The sequence below is a fragment of the Arachis ipaensis genome, chromosome B07, assembly GCF_000816755.2.
Source record: "Arachis ipaensis cultivar K30076 chromosome B07, Araip1.1, whole genome shotgun sequence".
NCBI lineage: Eukaryota > Viridiplantae > Streptophyta > Magnoliopsida > Fabales > Fabaceae > Arachis > Arachis ipaensis.
The window spans coordinates 1,608,602-1,629,616 of record NC_029791.2 but is presented as its reverse complement, the minus strand read 5'-3'; the positions used below and the strand labels follow the sequence as shown (position 1 = coordinate 1,629,616).

At 34.8% G+C, this 21,015-nt stretch overlaps 3 protein-coding genes and 1 long non-coding RNA gene across 21 annotated transcripts in view; 2 read left to right on the top strand and 2 right to left on the bottom strand.

Annotated features, from left to right (window-relative positions):
• Positions 1-21,015, bottom strand: part of LOC107607974 (cytochrome P450 71D10) — a 52,662-nt gene that overhangs the window by 7,839 nt on the left and 23,808 nt on the right. The window lies entirely within an intron of this gene.
• Positions 12,210-18,998, top strand: LOC107607982. 4 transcript variants are annotated; one of them, XR_002350958.1, is made up of 8 exons: positions 12,210-12,694; positions 13,355-13,443; positions 14,097-14,168; positions 14,308-14,373; positions 15,288-15,590; positions 15,854-16,204; positions 18,220-18,659; positions 18,949-18,998. It is a non-coding gene; the product is annotated as an uncharacterized LOC107607982 (long non-coding RNA). The 4 variants fall into 4 exon arrangements; XR_002350957.1 differs by having other exon boundaries at positions 18,905-18,983; XR_002350956.1 differs by lacking the exon at positions 18,949-18,998 and having other exon boundaries at positions 12,400-12,694; positions 18,220-18,838.
• Positions 14,727-18,531, bottom strand: LOC107607981. Of its 15 annotated transcripts, none has more exons than XR_002350950.1 (7): positions 18,238-18,327; positions 16,415-16,454; positions 16,115-16,169; positions 15,926-16,044; positions 15,464-15,605; positions 15,104-15,175; positions 14,727-14,989 (listed from the first exon to the last, which is right to left on the bottom strand). XR_002350950.1 is itself a non-coding variant. In XM_021106888.1 (3 exons), the coding sequence occupies exons 1-3, from the start codon at positions 18,338-18,340 to the stop codon at positions 15,972-15,974; spliced, it is 246 nt and encodes an 81-aa protein (XP_020962547.1). In that variant the 5' UTR covers positions 18,341-18,371; the 3' UTR covers positions 15,926-15,971. The 15 variants fall into 15 exon arrangements, 3 of the variants coding, with proteins under 3 accessions (XP_020962547.1, XP_020962546.1, XP_020962548.1); XR_002350948.1 differs by having other exon boundaries at positions 14,766-14,989; positions 15,074-15,175; positions 16,115-16,184; positions 16,415-16,749; positions 18,238-18,531; XR_001612673.2 differs by having other exon boundaries at positions 14,766-14,989; positions 16,115-16,184; positions 16,415-16,749; positions 18,238-18,531.
• Positions 19,440-21,015, top strand: part of LOC107607976 (uric acid degradation bifunctional protein TTL-like) — a 15,418-nt gene continuing 13,842 nt past the window's right edge. Inside the window, exon 1 of the mRNA XM_016309871.2 lies at positions 19,440-19,562. Coding sequence (XP_016165357.1) covers positions 19,559-19,562 — 4 coding nt within the window. The 5' untranslated portion in view covers positions 19,440-19,558. The remainder of the gene's footprint in view (positions 19,563-21,015) is intronic.

Here is a 21,015-nt window from a genome sequence, read left to right as displayed (position 1 = left end):
TTAATCTGCGAGTAGAATCAGATACTTACAAATTAAAAATATGTAAGATTAATGTTAGAATATTCTCAACCTATAAATAACTAAAATTAAAGTTAATTCTAAACCTTACCTTATCCTATCCATTACCATTGCATGAACACTAACAAAAACTCACGTTCAAATGATTCAGCAATTGACCAAATAGCTCAAATTTAACTGTTGGAATAATTAGTTAATTTTAAATATAATAAATATATAATTATAGATATTATATATATAAAATTATAAATATTAAGTTAAATAATATAAATTCTATAGGATGATTTCTTAACCCGTTTTACGCCTTGCAACCCCAGTTTTTGGATTATAGAATTCAGGAACTCAGTGAAACTCGTTGAAGGTTTCAAAAAAACACTATGGGGATCCTTATCAGTAAACTTAATTCCAGAACGTATTTTTTTTCTTAATCGACCCTCTATAGTGCACTAATACTAGAAATTTATCCTCATTAGCCATTGTATTTTACTCTCATACAGAATTAATGTTCATGTCATATTTATATGGCCTCACAGTAAATCTAATCAGTCCCATTAAAATATATGAGAACAATATCAGGGTGTAATTCGAAATAGATTGTTTCGAATTACTATGGGCTCATGTGCATGGCTAAATCGAAACAATGTGCTTAGATTTACTAGGATAGCATGCATGCATGCATAAATTAAAACAGATTGATTAGATTTACTAGAACAACCTGTAAAGATGTATAAATCGAACCAGACTTTTTCGATTTAATTATATAGAGAGCTAAATTTAGTCTGACTCATTCAATTTTTAGAGATGTGATTGTGGTGATTCACATGACGTTTTTTATTTTAGGTGATTCGCATAAAATTATTGGACGAATGTTGATTTATTAACGTGAATTATGCTAAAATTTATAATAAATTCAAAATATACTTACAATCAATTAGACTCATTTAAAGTAAAAATAAAAAAAAAAGTAAAAAACCGAGTGTCTAAATTCTTAAATTAAGATACTAAAATGTATACATTATAAAAATTATAAATTCGATAACCGTTAATTCTTATTTTATTTCTTTATAAATCTTCAAACTTTAGAATTTACATAATTTCTTTTTCGGTTGTCACTTAAGGTGTTATAAATAAATTAATGAAATAAATCAAAAGTATTTTGTTGCTAAAATATTTATGGTAATTAAAGATACGTGACTAGATAGTAGATATTATCGCCGTAGTGATGAGTCACGCATTCATGAGATTGCTTAGCATGCGGAATAATTCCATTTGAATCCAATAATGATCACCCTACTCTACTCTCTCAATTTCCAGGGATTATTAAGCCCAGCCCCACTTATTAGATGGGAGTGGATCATATCATCTCCAGTAAAAAAAAAAATTAGATAGTATATAGTGTTTAATCTAATTATTTATTATTATTTTTTTATTTATTTTTGATCCTATTTATAAAATTAAAAGTGAAAGATCACACTAAATTTTGTCAAATATTAAAAAAATTGGAAGAGAGGATCCATTTCCCTTATTAGATATGGACATTTATTAAGAATCAATAAAACTTACTATTTTGAATACATATGATGTTTATATATACAATATATAATGCATTATATCCATGCAATAATTCTAATCAAGTCATCCAAGCAATTTGCATTTATGTGCCTCGATTAGCTTCCTCCAATTCCTAAATTATTTGTTATACATGTGTGCCTTCCTCCCTCCCTATTAACGTAATTACGTAACGCTTTTTTTTTTAATTTAAACCTTTTTTGATTTGCATTAGAATTTTTTTTAACGTAATAATATAAACTCTTGTCGTTCTTCTTTTCTCTTCTTCGTTGTCTTTTCTGCTGTCCGTTATTATTTTTCGTTTTCTTTTTTAATCTGCACTCCATTGATCTTCTTTTTATTCTTCTTCTTTTTTTTATCTGCATAGGATTCATCTTTTTTGTTTTTAGATTTCAATAACGTATCAAAACAATGAATGATTCAATTTCAAATCAGTTGAATGAGAGCGATTTGGATTATTCTTCTGAATCGAATCAAGCGGACGAGGTTTTAATTATTCAATTTTAAATTGAACTGAATGGAATGCAATTGCTAAATTCTAGACTCAGGTGTTTTGAATTGAATTGAATTGAATTGAATGGAATGCAATCTCTAAATTCTAGACGCAGGTCTTTCAAATTTGATTTTATATATACAATGTTCGGTTCATTCAGCATTGTACATTAGTTTCATTTAGAGAGTATTTCTCGGTTTATTCTAGATGCATGTGCTCTGAATTTTAATTTATATAACGGACAATGTTCGGTTTATTTAGTATTACACAGTGGTTTCGTTTTTATTATATTTTCGGTTCACCCTGGAGGCAGGTGTTTGAATTTAAATTTATATGATGGACAAATGTTTGGTTCATTTGGTATTATATAATGGTTTCGCTTTAATAATATTTTCGGTTCATTTTACAATCCATGTGTATTGTGGATGAACAATTTGTTTCAAAGGTTGGGATGACTTTCAAGACACTGGAAGAAGCTAATAAAATAATATTTTATTTTTTACAGTTGAATCTTTTAGATGGCAGATTAATGATTCAGTCAAGTTTTAGCCTTTATAATGCACATGATATGATTTCGAAGAGGATTATAGGAGTTTTAGTTTTTATTAACATAAATTTCCATTCATGTATGAACAAAATTCAGTTCATTGAAGTTATAGGAGGGTTAATTTCTGATTGATGTTATTCTTTATTGAATAGTCATTTTTTGTTTTTTAAATTAGCTTTTTGCAATTGTGTTATGTCAAAGAGTTTAGGAATTTCTGAAAGTGAATAGATATATACATTTTTTTCGGTTCATTCAGTGTATTAATTTCGGTTCTTCGTTCATTTGTATTTTCGGGACTCTTGATGTTTGATAAATATTCTGAATCCATTCACTGTGAACCTAAAAAAAAACAGTAGCCCAGACAGTTCCATCAGATATATAAATTAATATTAGATTTCGATTAACATTCACATATATATTAAAGAAGAAGTGTTTATTTTTTTAAACAAGTCAAACAAATTAGTGTTTTAATTACAATGAGTCAACATTATAGTGCGGCTTCTCCTTTTTTTTTTTGTCACCATCATCTTTCTCATTTTTGCTGTAAGGATAACAAAATGTGGTTATACTTTACTCAATACAAACACAAGTATGCATATTTGAATCAAGTGCACCTAACTCAGATTCCCAGTGAACCAAATTTTATTCATATTTGAATAAAAGTTGATAAATATTCTCTTAGTAAGAGAAGTACATTTTAAATCATTTCTGCATGCAAATGATCTCAAGTGAACACTTAACAATCAAGTGAATGTAAATCACCCACTCCAATAAACCAAATTTTATGCACGTTTGAATAAAACGTGATAGACATTCAATCATTAAGAGAAAATATTTCTGCATGCAAATGAACTCAAGTGAATACTTAACAATCAAGTGAATGTAAATCACCAACTCCAATGAATCGAATTCTATTCATGTTTGAATAAAATGTGATAAACATTCAATCAGTAAGGAAAATATTTCTGCATGCAAATGAACTCAATTAAAGTAAATGATGAACCGAATTATATATCAGAACCAATATAAAATATTAGAACCACATTTTTATTCGTATGCCCCAGTTACGAAAAAAAAAAAGGAATCAGAATAAGTTGATCTACTAAAGAAAACAACTCAATCCACTAAACCTTAAATTGAACTAGGAGAAACGCAAGATTTGCGAGAAATTAAATGAACATTATAACAATAGTATTTCTCATACTTTGTGAAATTTGTATTCTTGTTTTTGTTTGTTTTTTCTTTTTCCTTTTGAAAGCTTCACACGATTCTTCGATAGCAGCAATTTTTGTAGACACGAACGTGGTTTGAGAGATTTTGAAAATTTTCAATAGCGGTTTCGATCGTGAAGAATGAATGTTATTTCATATTCAAGCGCAAATGGTAACGTTTGGAAGGAGAGGGTTCGCGCGTGTATATATATTTCATTTAATGAGACTGAATAACGTAAGCAAGATAGAGCAAACTAACGAATTTATATACCCCTTCCAAAAATACATGTAACAAAACTCAAGACTCGACTCGCGAAGATAAACTGGTCCGAGCACATAGTTATACATATATAGATATATATAGGAAAACCCAAAAGAAAACCCAAAAATACAGAGTCACAAAACCTGAATCTCCAAGATCACCTCTAAGAGGAATAAATACAGCATATATATAACAGGTAGAGATATTAAGTATCTAAACAAATACATATAACCAAAATAAACTCAAAAGGTAAAGATCTTCGCAACATCAGAAGCTTCCAGCATGCTTCAGCGAGGTACCGCCTGCCTTACATCTGAAAACCACAAAATCCGCATGGGTGAGAACCGGAGGTTCTCAGCATGGTAACAGTGCCCACATATCTAATATATAATGTTCTGGGAAAGTCGGAGGCAATCCTAGAACTTCCAACAGTTAAATAAAGCTTAAAACATAACTAAACCATAAAGAGAAAACAGGCAACTAGCTTAGGGTCTTCAGAGCTATCTAAAACTCTCATTTTTAACTCCTCCAAACCTTCCAACCACCAACGGAACCCAATGCAACAAACACAATGATTACAAACAGATAAATCACAAATAGAATTCAAATAGAGCAGATAATCAAGTAGCATTTAGTTATGCAATTACTTAGGCAATCCAAACAAGACATATAGATGCATATGATGCATGCCTGTCCTAGTGGCTGATGAGTCTCATCTGTCGGTTGCAAAGCCAACCCGACATGTCCTGGTAGCTAACCATTGGACAGAACACCAAACACGGAGTAAGTGGGACCACGCCACAACCCTTGCATCTTACCCGCGTACCCGGAGCAGGGGACAACTTCACCCTGCTTCTTACCCAGGCAGTGTTACTTTTTCGGCCCGGAGCAAGCGGCAACAAAACACAGCCCTTGCGTCTTACCCGCAGCCTCATCCGGAGCAAATGGATAACACCATTGCGTCTTACCCGGAGTCACATATATAAACACAGTTTCATTATCATTACCATTCGTTCATTCATTCATTCATTTATTCTCAAACCATACCCAGAGCGAGTGGTTATTTCCCACCGCCTCTTACCCGGCACCTCTATCTCATTCAATCATACGCATATACATAGTCCATTCTAACAGATAATTCTCCTCATTCCTTCACCAATAACATTCTCATTAACAATTATTAGCCATCAACAATACTAACCATTCTCAACAACTATAATAATTCTCAACATTAATCATAACTCATCATAATATCCCCTTTCATCGCCCATAAGTTACCCCCTTCCCTAGCTTCCTCTCAATTACTATACATTCTATATTGATCTAAGATTTGAAGGATGAAATCGGGGTTTATAAACATGAAACAACATCCCGGAAGGTTACAAGCTTGTTGGAAATGTGAAAGACTTGAAAACAGAAGCTTTAGTAAAGAACAGGGTTGTGTGCGTACGCACAGGACTGTGCGTGCGCACACAACCCAGAAATCACAAATTCTGCAGAATTTGTAGAATTTAGAATTTTTTGGCCCAAACTTCCAACAATCATATCTCCTTCCACAAAATTCAGATTTCAACCAAATTTAAACCATTTTAAAGCTTATGAAATTATCTTTCATTTGATATAAAAATTATCAATTTCCAAAAACAATATCTCAAGATATGATCCGTTGAAGTTCGTCAAAATCTCAATTTTACCAAAGTTCATCATTTCAAACTTTCAAAACTTACACTTCCAATTTCATCACAAACCAACCAAACTCAACTATCCCAGCATCAAACATCTCTAACCTCTCATCCAATCATTAACCCACCAAACTTTTTCATATTTAGCCACATTTCAAATCAATAATCTCAATTTACAATCAACACTCCATGATTCAACTTTCCAAGCATTTATTCAAGTTATCAATCATCATGAACATACACATATCAAAGTCATACATCCAATCCTACTCACCAACACAAGCCTCAACCTTACCATCAATTAAACATAATAGTTCATATCCCATACAACATCACATGCTTTATCAACCATTATCACCATTACTCATAAATTCCACTCAATCCAAATCATCCAAACAATTACATCAATATTTCACAATCCACCAAGATACATACATAATAACACAACTCACATCATCCATAAACCACATCAATATTTCCAAATATTATCCTAGGGCCACTAGCCTACGTTTTCACAACCACATTACATTTTAGATACAGAAAACCGAAACCATACCTTGGCCGATTCCCCGCTCAACTCGGAATACTTTCAATTTCACTTTTCCTCAAGCTCTTGGGGCTCCAACACCACCAAACTCAGATTTTCAGCATCACAACTCCACTTCCAAGCCTTTCCAAGACTTCAATCAAGCTCCAATTTGACAATTTCAACTCTAATTCAACATAAACTCAACTAGTTCATACAATTGAATAATTTTAACACTAGGGCACATGAAATTGGATAACCACAAGGGTTTAGAACTTCCTTACCTTTACCCACTGATCTTTGAGCAATGCCCATAAGGAATCAACTCTAGTGAACCCCTAAAACATGAAAATCATCAAGGAATTGAGTTTCTCAAACCTTAAACCCGAAATTGATATACCAGTAGAAATGGAGCTAGGAAAACGCAACTTACTTGTGAAAATTAGTAAAGCTAATTTTAGAAAATATACAAATAAATAATAACTAAATAAAATGAGAGGTAATAAACAATCTTAGTTTATAACCTTAGAATTTTAGTGGTTGAAAAAGAGAAGAATTATATACCTCTAATTGACGGATGGTTCATATTGAAGAGACTCACCTATAAATTGAGTTTTTCTTTAATTCATTTCAATCAAGTCATCCAGATAGAATAACATAATATTTCTTTGAGTAGTTTTCTCCTATATATAGAGAGAGAAGTGTGTTCTCCTTTTGTCAAGAGAGAGTGTTATTGTAATCTCCTTGTAATAGAGAGAAGTTGTAATTCTCAAAGAAAGTTATTCAATTGTTTCTATATTTTATACAAATTTCTAATTTTTCATCTCTATATTTTGCTGTGTCATTTGTCTGGTACCTAACAGTGGTATCAGAGCCAAAGGTTGCTGATTAATATATTTTTTTTTCCGCTGCGAGTTACCGTCTAAAAAAAAATGGCAGCAAAGTATGAAATTCCGAAATTCAGTGGGAGTAATTTTTTCATATGGAAATTGAAGATAAAAGCCATTATGAGAAAAGACAATTGCGTGACAGCAATTGAAGGTAGACCCACTGGAATTACAGATGAAAAATGGAAGGAGATGGACAACAATGCTGTTGCAAACTTACACTTGGCACTAGCTGATTCAGTTTTATCAAGTGTAGCAGAGAAAAAGACAGCAAAAAAAATTTGGGATGCTCTCACCAAATTATATGAAGTCAAGTCACTTCACAACAAGATATTCTTGAAGAGAAGACTTTATACTCTTCGAATGAGTGAATCCACATCGGCAACGGATCACATCAACAATCTAAATACGCTATTTTCCTAACTTTCATCGTTGGAATATACCATAGCGGAAAACGAACGTGCAGAGCTCTTACTTCAAAGTCTACCAGATTCATATGATCAGCTTATCATTAACTTAACTAATAATATTTTGATTGATTATCTTTCTTTTGATGACATGGCTGCTGCGGTTCTTGAAGAAGAATCTAGGCGCAAGAATAAGGAAGATAAATTAGAAAGCTCAAAACAAGCAGAGGCTTTGTTGATGACAAGAGGGAGATCAATGGAGCGTGGTTTCAGTGGGAGTCAAAGTAGACCAAAGTCACAAAGTAAGAAGCAGGTCAAATGCTACAATTGTGGTAAGAGAGGGCACTTCAAGAAAGATTGTTGGAATAAGAAGAGTATAGAGAAGGTTCCAGAAGGATCAAGTTCTCAAGGATGTGTTGCGAGCACCTCTGATGATGGAGAAATCCTGTATGGCGAAGCAACAATTGGTTCTAAAGGCAGCAAGCAGCTCACTGATGTTTGGATTATTGATTCAGGAGCAACATGGCACATGACTCCTCATCGTGATTAGTTTTGTACATATGAACCTGTCTCGGAAGGATCAGTGTTTATGGGAAACGATCATGCCTTAGAAATTATTGGAATGGGTACTGTCAAGATAAAAATGTTTGACGGTTCTATTCGTTCACTTCAAGGGGTAAGACATGTGAAAGGCTTGAAGAAGAATTTGTTGTCGATTGGGGAAATTGGATGAACTTGGATGCAAGACCCATATTGAAGGTGGGATCTTGAAAGTTGTTAAAGGAGCTCTTGTGGTAATAAAAGCAGAAAAGATTGCAGCAAATCTATACATGCTTGTGGGAGATACTTTGCAAGAGGCAGAGGCATCAGTTGCTTCATCAAGCCAAGAAGAAATGACGATGATATGGCATTGTAAACTGGGCCACATGTCAGAACGAGGCTTGAAGATTCTTGTAGATCGTAATCTCATTCCCGGGCTCAAATCGGTAAACTTACCATTTTGTAAGCACTGCGTTACAAGCAAACAACATAGATTGACGTTTGGTAGATCAACTGCTCGGAGCAAGCACATATTGGAGTTGATTCATTCTGATGTGTGGGAATCGCTGGAGATGTCCCTAGGAGGAGCAAAATATCTTGTATCATTTATTGATGATTACTCTAGGAGGCTATGGGTGTACCCGATCAAGAAAAAGTCAGACGTGTTTGCGATGTTCAAAGAGTTAAAAGCAAAGTTAGAACTTGAATCTGGAAAGAAGATCAAGTGTTTAAGAACAGATAATGGAGGAGAATATGTTGATGGTGATTTTCTAACATTTTGCAAGCAAGTAGGTATTCAACGACAATTCACAGTTGCATATACGCCTCAGCAAAATGGTGTAGCAGAGCGAATGAATAGGACTCTCCTAGAAAGAGCACGAGCTATGTTGCAAACTGCAGGTTTAGCCAAGTCTTTTTGGGCAGAAGCTGTTAAAACCGCCTGTTATGTGATAAATCGGTCACCATCATCTGCAATTGGGTTAAAGACACCAATGGAGATGTGGCAAGGTAAGCCACCTAATTATTCTTCTTTACATATATTTGGTTGTCCTGTGTACGTGATGTACAATTCCCAAGAAAGAACAAAGCTAGACCCAAAGTCTAGAAAATGTATATTCTTGGGTTATGCTGACGGTGTTAAGGGGTATTGCCTGTGGGATCCCACTGCCCGCAAGGTAGTTGTCAGTAGATATGTGATATTTGCAGAAGATGAATTGCAAAAAGAACAAGAAAATGACAGCACTATTAAAGAGATAACCACTATTCAAATAGATGAAAAATGCAGAGAAGGTGATCTTTCTGAAGCAGAACCACAGCACGAAGAACAAGAAGCAGAGGCTAATGATATATAAGTTCGTCGATCCACTCGACAAAGAAGAACACCATCATGGCACTCAAATTATGTTTTGACAAACCATGATGCATATTGTCTTTTGACAGAAGATGGAGAGCCAACAACTTTTATGGAGGCTATGCACAATCCAGACGCTTCTATGTGGATGACAGCAATGCAAGAAGAAATTGAGGCATTACATAGGAACCATACCTGGAAACTTGTTGAACTTCCAGCAGGTCGGAAAGCCATTGGTAACAAATGGGTTTACAAGATCAAACGAGATAGTAATGATCAGGTGGAACGATATCGTGCAAGATTGGTTGTCAAGGGATATGCTCAGAAAGAAGGTATTGACTTCAATGAAATATTTTCTCCGGTGGTGAGACTAACTACTATTAGAGTAGTTTTGGCTATGTGTACTGCATTTGATTTACATCTAGAGCAATTAGATGTAAAGGCTGCTTTTCTTCATGGAGAACTTGAAGAAGAGATATATATGCTCCAACCAGAAGGTTTTGAAGAACAAGGAAAAGAAAACTTGGTTTGCAGGTTAACTAAATCTCTGTACGGTCTAAAGCAGGCGCCAAGGTGTTGGTACAAGAGATTTGATTCTTTCATTATTAGCCTTGGATACAACAGACTTAGTTCAGATCATTGTACTTATTACAAGAGGTCTGGTGATAATGATTTCATCATTCTACTGTTGTATGTGGATGACATGTTGGTGGTAGGTCCCAACAAAGATCAAATCCAAGAATTGAAGGCACAGTTGGCTAGGGATTTTGATATGAAAGACTTGGGACCAGCAAACAAGATTTTAGGGATGCAAATTCACCGAGACAAAAAAGATAGGAAGATTTGGCTATCACAAAAGAATTATTTGAAGAAAATCTTGCAACGCTTCAATATGCAAGAATGTAAGCCAATTTCAACCCCACTTCTGATGAATTTCAAATTATCCTCAAGTATGTGCCCTAGTAGTGAAGCAGAGAGGATGAAAATGTCTCGAGTACCGTATGCATCAGCGGTGGGAAGCCTTATGTATGCCATGATCTGTACAAGACCAGATATCGCTCAAACAGTTGCGGTGGTAAGTCGATTCATGGCAGATCCGGGTAAAGAGCATTGGAATGTTGTTAAGAGGATCTTGAGATACATCAAAGGAACCTCGAATGTTGCATTATGTTTTGGAAGATCGGAATTCATTGTCAATGGATATGTCAACTCAGATTTTGCAGGTGATCTTGATAAACGAAAATCTACTACAGGATATGTATTTACACTTGCAGGAGGAGCTGTGAGCTGGCTATCTAAATTACAGACTGTTGTAGCTTTATCTACTATAGAAGCTGAATATATGGCAGCTACACAAGCATGCAAGGAAGCTATTTGGATCCAAAGGTTGATAGAAGAACTCGGGCACAAACAACAGAAGATTTCTGTGTATTGTGATAGTCAGAGTGCCTTGCACATTGCAAGGAATCCTGCCTTTCATTCAAGAACAAAACACATTGGAGTATAATATCACTTTGTTCGGGAAGTAGTAGAAGAAGGAAGTGTTGATATGCAGAAGATTCACACTAAAGATAACCTAGCAGATGCCATGACAAAACCAATCAACACAGAAAAGTTTGAATGGTGTAGATCCTCATGCGGCCTATGGAATACATGAGCAACATGAATTTTGAAAATTTATCAAAATTAGCTTTAAGTGGGAGATTGTGAAAATTAGTAAAGCTAATTTTAGAAAATATATAAATAAATAATAACTAAATAAAATGAGAGGTAATAAACAATCTTAGTTTATAACCTTAGAATTTTAGTGGTTGAAAAAGAGAAGAATTATATACCTCTAATTGACGGATGGTTCATATTGAAGAGACTCACCTATAAATTGAGTTTTTCTTTAATTCATTTCAATCAAGTCATCCAGATAGAATAACATAATATTTCTTTGAGTAGTTTTCTCCTATATATAGAGAGAGAAGTGTGTTCTCCTTTTGTCAAGAGAGTGTTATTGTAATCTCCTTGTAATAGAGAGAAGTTGTAATTCTCAAAGAAAGTTATTCAATTGTTTCCATATTTTATACAAATTTCTAATTTTTCATCTCTATATTTTGCTGTGTCATTTGTCTGGTACCTAACATTACTTACAGTTTTGTTTAGATAGAATTGAAGATCTCGACGAACCCGACGCGTGGTCGCAAACGACTCGTCAATCGAAACTCCGGATCAAAAGTTATGATCAATTGAAGATAACCAAGGGTTTATGTTTCATGGAGTGCTCTTCCTCCTCTTCTCCAAGTGCTTCAGCGTGTTTTTGCTGAAGGAGAGAGGAAAGCATGGCCCATTTAATGTGTCTTGGCTGAATGGGTTGGGCCTTGGGCCCATTTTGGGCCCAGTTCAATCGGTTTGGTCCGTTTGGCCCAATTTTGGGCCGATTTTTTTAAAATTAGTGTCGAAATTCTCGTTTTAATTTTCTCTATCGTATTAGACCATAAAAAAACTCATTTCTTATTTTCTAAAATATATTTTAATTTATGGGTTAATTTATCATTAATTAACCGGGTTTTACAGTACTCTTAATGTATCTTTAAGATATTTGTTAAAAAAAATTAAATATTTTATAATTCATTGCACGGTAAACAAAAAATATTTAAAAATATATACTTTTTAACAAAAAAAATACTTAAAAAGAATTTAATTAACAAGTTTTAATATACTACAGGATAGGCAGAGGATAGCGGCTAAAAAATTCCGGCCGTTTATCTAATCGCCACAAATATCAGAAATCGCAGCAATTGACATCATGTGCCGCAGAGTCTGATTGATTAGCGGCTATTTCTTGAACAACCGCCACTAATCAAGACGTTGATCCTATTATTATTATTATTAAAACACTAACACCATCATATATACTACTCCCCCTTTGAAAAACCCTCTTTCGTTATACACTCCCCACCAGCCCTAACCCTCAGCTCTGACTCCCTATGCCCTCCAGCCGTCGAAGCACTTGCCTCTGGACGCTCTCACCTCACGCAGCCCTCGCCTGTAGCAGCTCTCGCCGTCGAAGGTCTGCTTATCTCCTCGTGTCGCTAGAAGGCCGTTTCGGAGTTGCTGCTCGCGATGCCGTCTCTGCCCTCTTCGTGAAGCCCGGACCTGTCCTCGTCGTCATCGTCGGTTCAGATCTTCTGCTGGCTCGCCTTCTCATCTCCAGTAAGCGCTCATCCCTAATTCTTCAGTTGCGTTTTTTTTCTTGTTAATTTTCAAAATTGTTGTTGGGTTTGATTCTGACTTCTAATGTGTTATAAAACTAGCCAGCTAGTACAATAAAGGAGTATGATTGCATTAAAATATATAATTGCTTTAATTGATTATTTAACGGTTTGATAATTTTTATGCTTTCCCAAGCCAATAATTCTCACTTTGTTAGCTGTTTAAGTCCTTTTTCAACATGTCCATTAATCATATTCAATTATATTTTGGTGTTTTAATTTGTTTTGTACAATAAAAAAAAAAAAAGAAGAAACAAGTGTTATGAGATGTTGAGAACTATGTCTTTTCTTAAGATGGAAATGTTTCCTCTATTGTTGTCTTTAGGAATTTTTTGGGCTGAGATTAATGCCATGTCTTCATGTATATTGATTCTCAAGATGGTAATGTGCTACAAGATTCTCTATCTTATTTATTATTGTGGATTATTTTCTTTAAGGTATAGCTAATCTTAATTTGGCATATTAATCTGATTCTGTTAATGTTTATTGATCTTAGTCTAGACCTGATCTATAGCATACATGATCATTTTCTACTTAATTGAAAATATGATATAGGTTTTTTGGATTTTTGGGCAACTAAACACAATTATATACTTTTCAGATAGTGAGGGAATTGAGATTTATTCAAAAGGGCAGTGAAACATATGTTGATAAATGGAAGGCAGTTTCTATACCAGTGCTACACTTCAGGTTTGTCATTTGTATCTGTAAGACCCAGAACTTTTGAAGGATCTTATTAGGAGCTGATTTTTAATATATTTATTATTAGAGATTTTACTTTCAGAAATTATTTCATTGAGATTGATTAATCATTCTCAATGAAATAATTTCTAAAAATAAAATCTCTAATAATAAATATATTAAAAATCAGCTCCTAATAAGATCCTTCAAAAGTTCTGGGTCTTACAGTATCACTTTTTTACCTTATGATAATAGAATTTAGTTGAGACCTTCACAAATTTTACCAATCTTATTTACAAGTTTTTCTTTGACTTTTGAATCAACTTGTCTGCTCATCAAATCTTTTACATATAGGAGTGTGTGATGATTGTAGACACTTTATCCATTATAATTTAGTAATATCACATCATTCTTTTTATTGTATATTTTATATGCTGCTCATTACGGATGAATATAACTGTAGAGTTTCTCACTCGTCATGTTTTTTTGACATCTTAATTTGTTTTGTCTTCTATTTGCTTACTACTTGTTTGCTCTTATTTTTCTCTTTTAACATTGGGAGAAATAATTTAAAAATTCTTTCTCTTATTTCTCAAATTGGTGTTTCCTTTGGAATTGAGCAATCTCTTTTTTATTTCTAATTTGTGTAAAATATGATACAGGCAACCTCTCTTGGTAGCAGTTTCATTTAAATATGCCTTGAATAAGTACCCTGTTTATGAATAATGTAGATGGTACGTCATTCTTCTCCATCTAGTGAAACTGAAATGCTAGTTGTGGACTCTGCGATAAGCATATTGTTACTCAGAATTTTAATCTTTTATGGGGTGAAATCCATTCAAATTTTTTGGGCTTAATCCTTGGCTTGTTTAGGTGCCAGGCGGTCCAGCTAATAAACATTTGGAGCTAGACGATGTGCTTGTTCGTATCAATGAAAAAGTAAGTGTGTCATGATACACAATTTTAGTACATCACAAAATCATATAATTCTTTCCAGTACATCACATCAGATCATTTCATATTATGTCACGTAATCATATAATTCTTTCAACAATTTTTTTTTTAGGTTTAGCACTACAAGAGAGTATAGACATTGCGGCGGTTTTTTTATTATTAGCGGCGGTTTTAAATCGCCGCAAAATCAAAGACCGGCGGTTAAGTAAACCACCCTGGATAGTGGCGCGGGCAATTGTTTTAGCGGCGGTTTCCAGCAACCGCTGGTATAACCGCCGCTAAATGGAATGAGTTATTTGCGGCGGTTTTAAACCGCCGCTATTTGAAAAACAGGTTTTAAAAAAAAGTTGTGGCGGTCAGGAACCGCCGCAATTCAGCATGCATTTTTTTTAAAAAAAAAAAATAGCAAATGTTTATAACCCCCACAATCTTCACTATTATAGTAAAAAAAATAATTTCTCCACAAAGCTACCTAATTTTTTCTACAACTAGCCAAAAAAACACATTTTGATATTCCTTCAGCTTCTCCTAAAGAAGAATACAATGGTAATAACTCGCTCAAATCCATCACATGATTCAAACAATCCTCAGCCATATCTAACTGCAAGACAACAAGGCACTCACTTCAGAATATTTTGACATGGATAGTTAGAAATGAAATTCAGCTTAGGTGTTGGAGATATACAATTTAAGTTTCAAATAACATAAAAAGTACCCTTCCATTAGACATAGCTAATTCTCCCATCTGCTTCCATTTAGACTCACTCTGCATTTCTGTTGCAATACTCTGCAGCGAAAGAGGGCAAAAATTATTCATGGCATGAAATAGCAAGTGAAACACAAATATAGAAATTAACCAAGTTAACAACTTTTACAAGCCAACTAATATCTCTTTGCAGGCATTACAAGAACAAACCTTTGCAACTTCTAATCTTCCAAACTGTATTGTGCAAAGAAATACTATGTATTTGACAAGCATATCACCAAAATTGGGCTAAAAGAAATACACTGAATAATCCCTTTCACTCAACACCAAATTCAGATAAATCCCGCACATAAGTGACACAGTACCAACCTGTACCAGCTCTGGATGTAACTACTCTGGAATTGCCAACATTTGTAACAAGAATTCGGTCGCCCAACACCATAGCTGTTGATGCAGTGGACCCAGCATCCCTCTGATGGCCATTTTCCTTATTGAGGTAATCAACATCTGTCTGTTATGATATATAAATAATATATAAATAATATAATGTGCATTGGATATAAATATAAGATCCCCACTATCATTGTCGTTATGATATATAAATAATATAACGGGTGAGCGACTTAGTCCTCCTGTCATCTCTGCTTCATGGCACTTACTATAAATAATGTTCCAAATATTAAGTTGTAATCAAGTGAACAATTCAAGTTCTTTTGTGGCAAATGGAATGGACATAATTAAAGACATGTTGAATTGCAGATACCAAATTGGCAGGATATTTGCCTACTATATCTTTGGATAAATCGTAAGAAAATGGAAAAAGAAGAATACCGGTAGAGGTACTGATGGTAGTTAAGTTGCAAATGGTGTCACAGAGTTATTGCTGAGGCTGGCTATGGTTAACCAAGAATTCAATTGGTCTTGAGGGGTCAGAAGCATCATCCAGAGGCCTAGGAACGGCATCCAATATAATGTGATATATAAATAATATAATGTGAAAAATTAATATTAATTATGTACCTATTAAAAACAGAGAATGGTGGCCTGGCCTGGTGGTTGATTGAGAAGTCAATCCCTAATGCACGAGAAACTGGCAAATTATGTCCCAAGGTAACTATCATGGGATAGGCATATATATATATACACACGTTTGGTCAAGAAATTAAAATATATATAGCTGACAAAAGAAGACCCATATAGTGTTCCAAACTAGCACAGTTTAAACACAGGATAAATACATCTAGGTAAACACTTGGAAGGTTTAAGATTAATTATGTGATTTTTTTTAAATGAAAGTAAAAATTTGAAAAGAAAATTCACCTGAAACACTTGCTTTAATTGCCAAAGAAGTGTAGCAAATCTACAAACATTTATATTCAGGCTAATACAACAAAATCATCATTAAAATTGAGTTCCCCTCTGTGAGCAGACCGAAATTACATAATAAATAAAGACTATAGAAAAGGTGAAGATAGGAAAGGCATCTATCTAATTGTCTAGTAAGAGAAATAAAATCTTTTGTCCCTTTTCTTAAATGCCAACTAAATAACATAGCTAACTAAAAGTAATCACTTTTGTGATTAATCTGCAAGACTCCAATGGCTTTCTGCCACTGCTTGTCTTTGATACCTTGATTTCCCTGATTAAGTAACAAACTGAAAAAGTTAAAAGATAAATTAACAAAATAGTAATAATAATACAAGAAGAAAGAAAGAAAATCCAGTGTATAATGTACATGGATTCAAATGAAAGATAAGCATGGTTTATAACAGCTGAGTTTTAGCAAAAGATGATATCGTAAAATGTGCCAGCCATGTTGCATAATTATATCAGAACTCATAAAGTGCTGAATTTATCTAAAGAAGTATATAAAATTTGGTCCACTATATGATCAGCATGTGAGCAACAAAATTAATATAATCAGCATGTGAGCACAATTTGGAATAAAATTTGCAGACAACCATGCTATAAATTAATATTAATAAATTGTACAACTTGGATTAAAAATCTAAAGAAGTATATAAAACTTATAATAAGAGCAATAAATAAATCTAGATTATTGGATTAAAAATCTAAAGAAGTATATAAAACTTATAACAAGAACAACAAATAAATCTAGATTAACGGCTCATGCTAATGCAGTATGTCTAACACTACCATCAATTTCACAAACTTAAAAGCCTTTCTCACTAAAATAGTAATCCAGTATGTCTAACACTTTGGTCCACTGACTGAATATCAAAACCTAAAAGCAACTGGCAAACACAAATAACCATAACAGCTTAGGGAAAATAAAATAATGTATTGAGAAACAATCACATAATTGGTGAACATACTTTGTGTTTCCTTGCAAATAACCTTTCCAACAGCCGTTCAAGCAAACGAAATTTTTCACATTATTCAACTATCTCATTTACAGGAGGATAAAGCCCTAAGAAAGCAAAACACAGCTTAGTTGAGAACCATAAAGCACCAAACCAATAGAACCTCTAATAGCATGGTACTTACATGAACCATCAAAGGCAGACTCTAAGAGGTTAGGATGGTTACAGACTTCCCTAAGTTGAATAACCAAATTACAATATGTAGAGCACACTCTTAATTGATGACAAATAGCTCCAATTTTTGAGAAAATAATGTTAGTACCAACTTAAATTGACAACTTCAAGATATATATCAATTTAGTATCTAATTTTCAATTTTCAATTAGGCAAACACTAGCACACTTACACAGTTCTGAATAATGTAAAATTTCAACAATTCTAGTTCTATAAAATTAACAACAGACCTAAAAAACTAACAACAAAGAAAGTTGACAGCAACAAAATAAATAACAGTCCAAAGGCAGAACAAATTGTTAGGTGACATGAAAATTTACCAAGTATATATACAACAGTCAGTAGCAGCAACAACTTATCAAAACAGAAAAACATCAGTAGCAGCATTAAGTAACTAAACCCTAAATAGCCGACACAATATTCACAATGTTCACAACAGAATATACCAAGTCTAATTATCCCTAGGTACCAAATACAAATAAATCGGCAAGGGATGAGAAATTGAATACAGAGTGAATAGAATGAAAGAAGGTTCTCATAGAATATAAACATATTTGATGTTTTCAGATTAGGGATTTCGCGCACCGTGGAGGAGGAAGCAGGGGTTTCGCGCACTGTGGAGGAGAGCCGAAAGGTCGACGCCGGGAAGAGACAGACGGATGGCAGCCGCGCGACTCCACAACCCCATAGAGGCGCAGGGTGGATCAGAGATTAGGGATTTCGCGCACCCTGGAGGAGGGAGGGAGTAGGGGTTTCACGCTGTGGAGGAGAGGCGAAAGGTCGACACCGGAGAGAGGAGGATAGCTGGGCAGCAGTGGCGCACAGTGGAGCAGCACCATCAGGGCTTCGCGCGCTACCAATCTCAGTTCGCCGCTTTCTACAGCTTTAGGGGAATTATTAGTTATAAGATAAAAGAGAGATAGGATAAATGATGATAAAGATCCTGATTAGCGGCACATGAAAATCAATTGCTGGTATCCATGAAATTTGCGGCGGTTAGGTAAAAGGTTGGTAATTTTTGGCCGCTATTCTCCGCCTCTCTTGTAGTGTAGTAGTAGTTTCATAAATTATGTGATGAGTTTAGTCATGACCTAGGATCTTATTAGTCATATCAAGTAAATCTTTTGTACTTTATGGTCAATTGAACCATGTTTCATTCTTACATTATTTTCGAATGTGTATTTTACTATTGACATTTTATTTTTAAGATATCATTATCTTGATTTTTTATTTACTTTACTCGCACTACAAGAGAACCGGGTGTTAGCTGCGCTAAAACACCAGCCCCTTTTCCAGAGCGCTGCTGTTCGAGGGAGCTGCTGCCGTTCGTCTCTCAAATGCGTTGGACTGTCTCCAATCTTTTTTTTCATTTTTGTTTACCATGTGCCAAGGCCTCGTCACATTTGGCTAGAGCTAGAGTTTATTTTGCAGTAAAGTGGTTTATATTTGATAGTTTGATATCTGTTATGAATGTTTATTTTCCATGGTTTTAATCTCAAGATCTCTCATCAGCTTATCAATATCTTGGTTACCATTGTTAAATGTTTCCTCTAATTCTCGGAGTTAAATTCTGACTTTCTCTGAACTTAAACTTGAGTGAGTAATGATCAAGTAACATTTGCGGTTGTCTTGTTGACCACATTATATACGCAACTCAATTGGTTGATGAATGGTTGTTTACCATTTTGACTTACCCCTTTCCATTTCTATATTAGTGCCTTCGCCAACTCATACAGTATATTTTAATGCTATACTAATTTCTCATTTTTTTATTTCTCATATTAATATAATATTCCTCTTTTTCTTTTTTAAGGAAGGAATTTTATTTTTCATTTCAAATATTTGGCATCGGACCCAGAGTTTCTTTCTTCCAGTATTTTTGCGTTTGAAAGTGCAGCATTTTTCAATGAGTAAGCAAATTTCTCCTACATTTCTGGTGCCTGTGTATTATCCTGTATGCTAGTAATTAAAGGTTTTATTATTCGGTTTAACAATCAATTGCCAATTCTATATCAAGTGTTAATTACTTACTTTTTTCTCGTGGTCCGACTTTATTTTTCGATTTGTCGTCGTTCCAATTTTCTCAATAAACTAGATATCGATAAGAGCTGGATTTCAAAATCACGAGTTGGTGCAGAATATAGGGACGGTTTGACCAGATTCCTAGATTTTGCATTTGCCAATGCATCATCTGATGGGATGATACGTTGTCCATGTCCGAAGTGTGGTTTCCGCCTCTTACAAAATAGAGAGGATGCGTTCGATCACTTGGTGATCAACCCTTTCCCGTCTACTTACACATTTTGGATCCATCACGGTGAGAGACGCGGAAACCCACTTCGTTCATCCTCTCTATGATTATTGCTGGTCCTAAAATGCCTGGAAATGACATAGACGTGTACCTAGAGCCGTTAATCAACGAGTTGAAGCAATTATGGAGGGGTGTTGAAACTTATGATGCAGTCGAGAAAAAAACCTTCAAGATGCAAGCTGCGTTGATGTGGACAATCAGTGATTTTCCAGGCTTGGGGAACTTATCTGGGTGGAACACGTACGGTGGGAGAGCTTGTCCTGCGTGCAATTTGGATGCTGAAACTAAACGCCTTACACACAGCCAGAAATGGTGTTTCATGGGTCATCGTCGCTTTCTGAATCATGGCCACAAATACAGAAAAGACCGGTACTCCTTTGATGGAAAGTTAGAGGATAGAGGTCCGCCTATTAGAGTCTCCGGTAGAGACATTCTCGGGCAGTTAGAGGGTGTGCATGTCCAATTTGGCAAGGTGCAATCGGTTACGGGGAAAAGGACATGCGGACAGCAAACTCCCATGCAAGACGAGTCTCCTTGGAAGAAGAGGAGTATATTCTTTGAGCTGCCATATTGGGAGAACAATGAATTGCGTTACAACCTTGATGTCATGCACATAGAGAAGAATGTCTGTGACAACATAGTATTCACCATAATGAACGAGAAAGGTAAGTCTAAAGACCACATTAAAGCTCGAAGAGACCTCCAGTCGATGGGAATCAAGCATGATTTGTGGCCACGGGAAGATGGAAAGTACCCATCTGCCATCTTTACTATGACCAATCCACAGAAGGAGCTCTTTCTGCGGACTATCAAGAACGTAGTCTTTCCAGATGGATACGCTAGCAACATTTCCCGCTGCGTGGATTTACGACAGCGCAAGTTGTCGGGGCTGAAAAGCCACGACTGTCACATTCTAATGGAATATCTACTTCCAATCGCGTTAAGGAATGCATTGCCTCTCCAAGTGTCTTCTGTCCTGGCGGATTTGTCATCCTTTTTTCGTCGATTATGCAGCAAATCCATAGACCCTCAACAACTTCCTCTCCTTCAGA

Excerpts from the sequence above, each read along its gene's own strand:
- LOC107607981 (XM_021106887.1), bottom strand. The coding sequence starts at position 18,340 with ATGGGGTTGTGGAGTCGCGCGGCTGCCATCCGTCTGTCTCTTCCCGGC. Across the intron at positions 17,711-18,237 it reads CCCCTGCTTCCTCCTCCACG|CTATTTGTCATCAATTAAGA; the intron begins GTGCGCGAAATC and ends CAAAAATTGGAG. Across the intron at positions 16,750-17,602 it reads GTCTGCCTTTGATGGTTCAT|TTTGTTACTTAATCAGGGAA; the intron begins GTAAGTACCATG and ends TAACTTTTTCAG.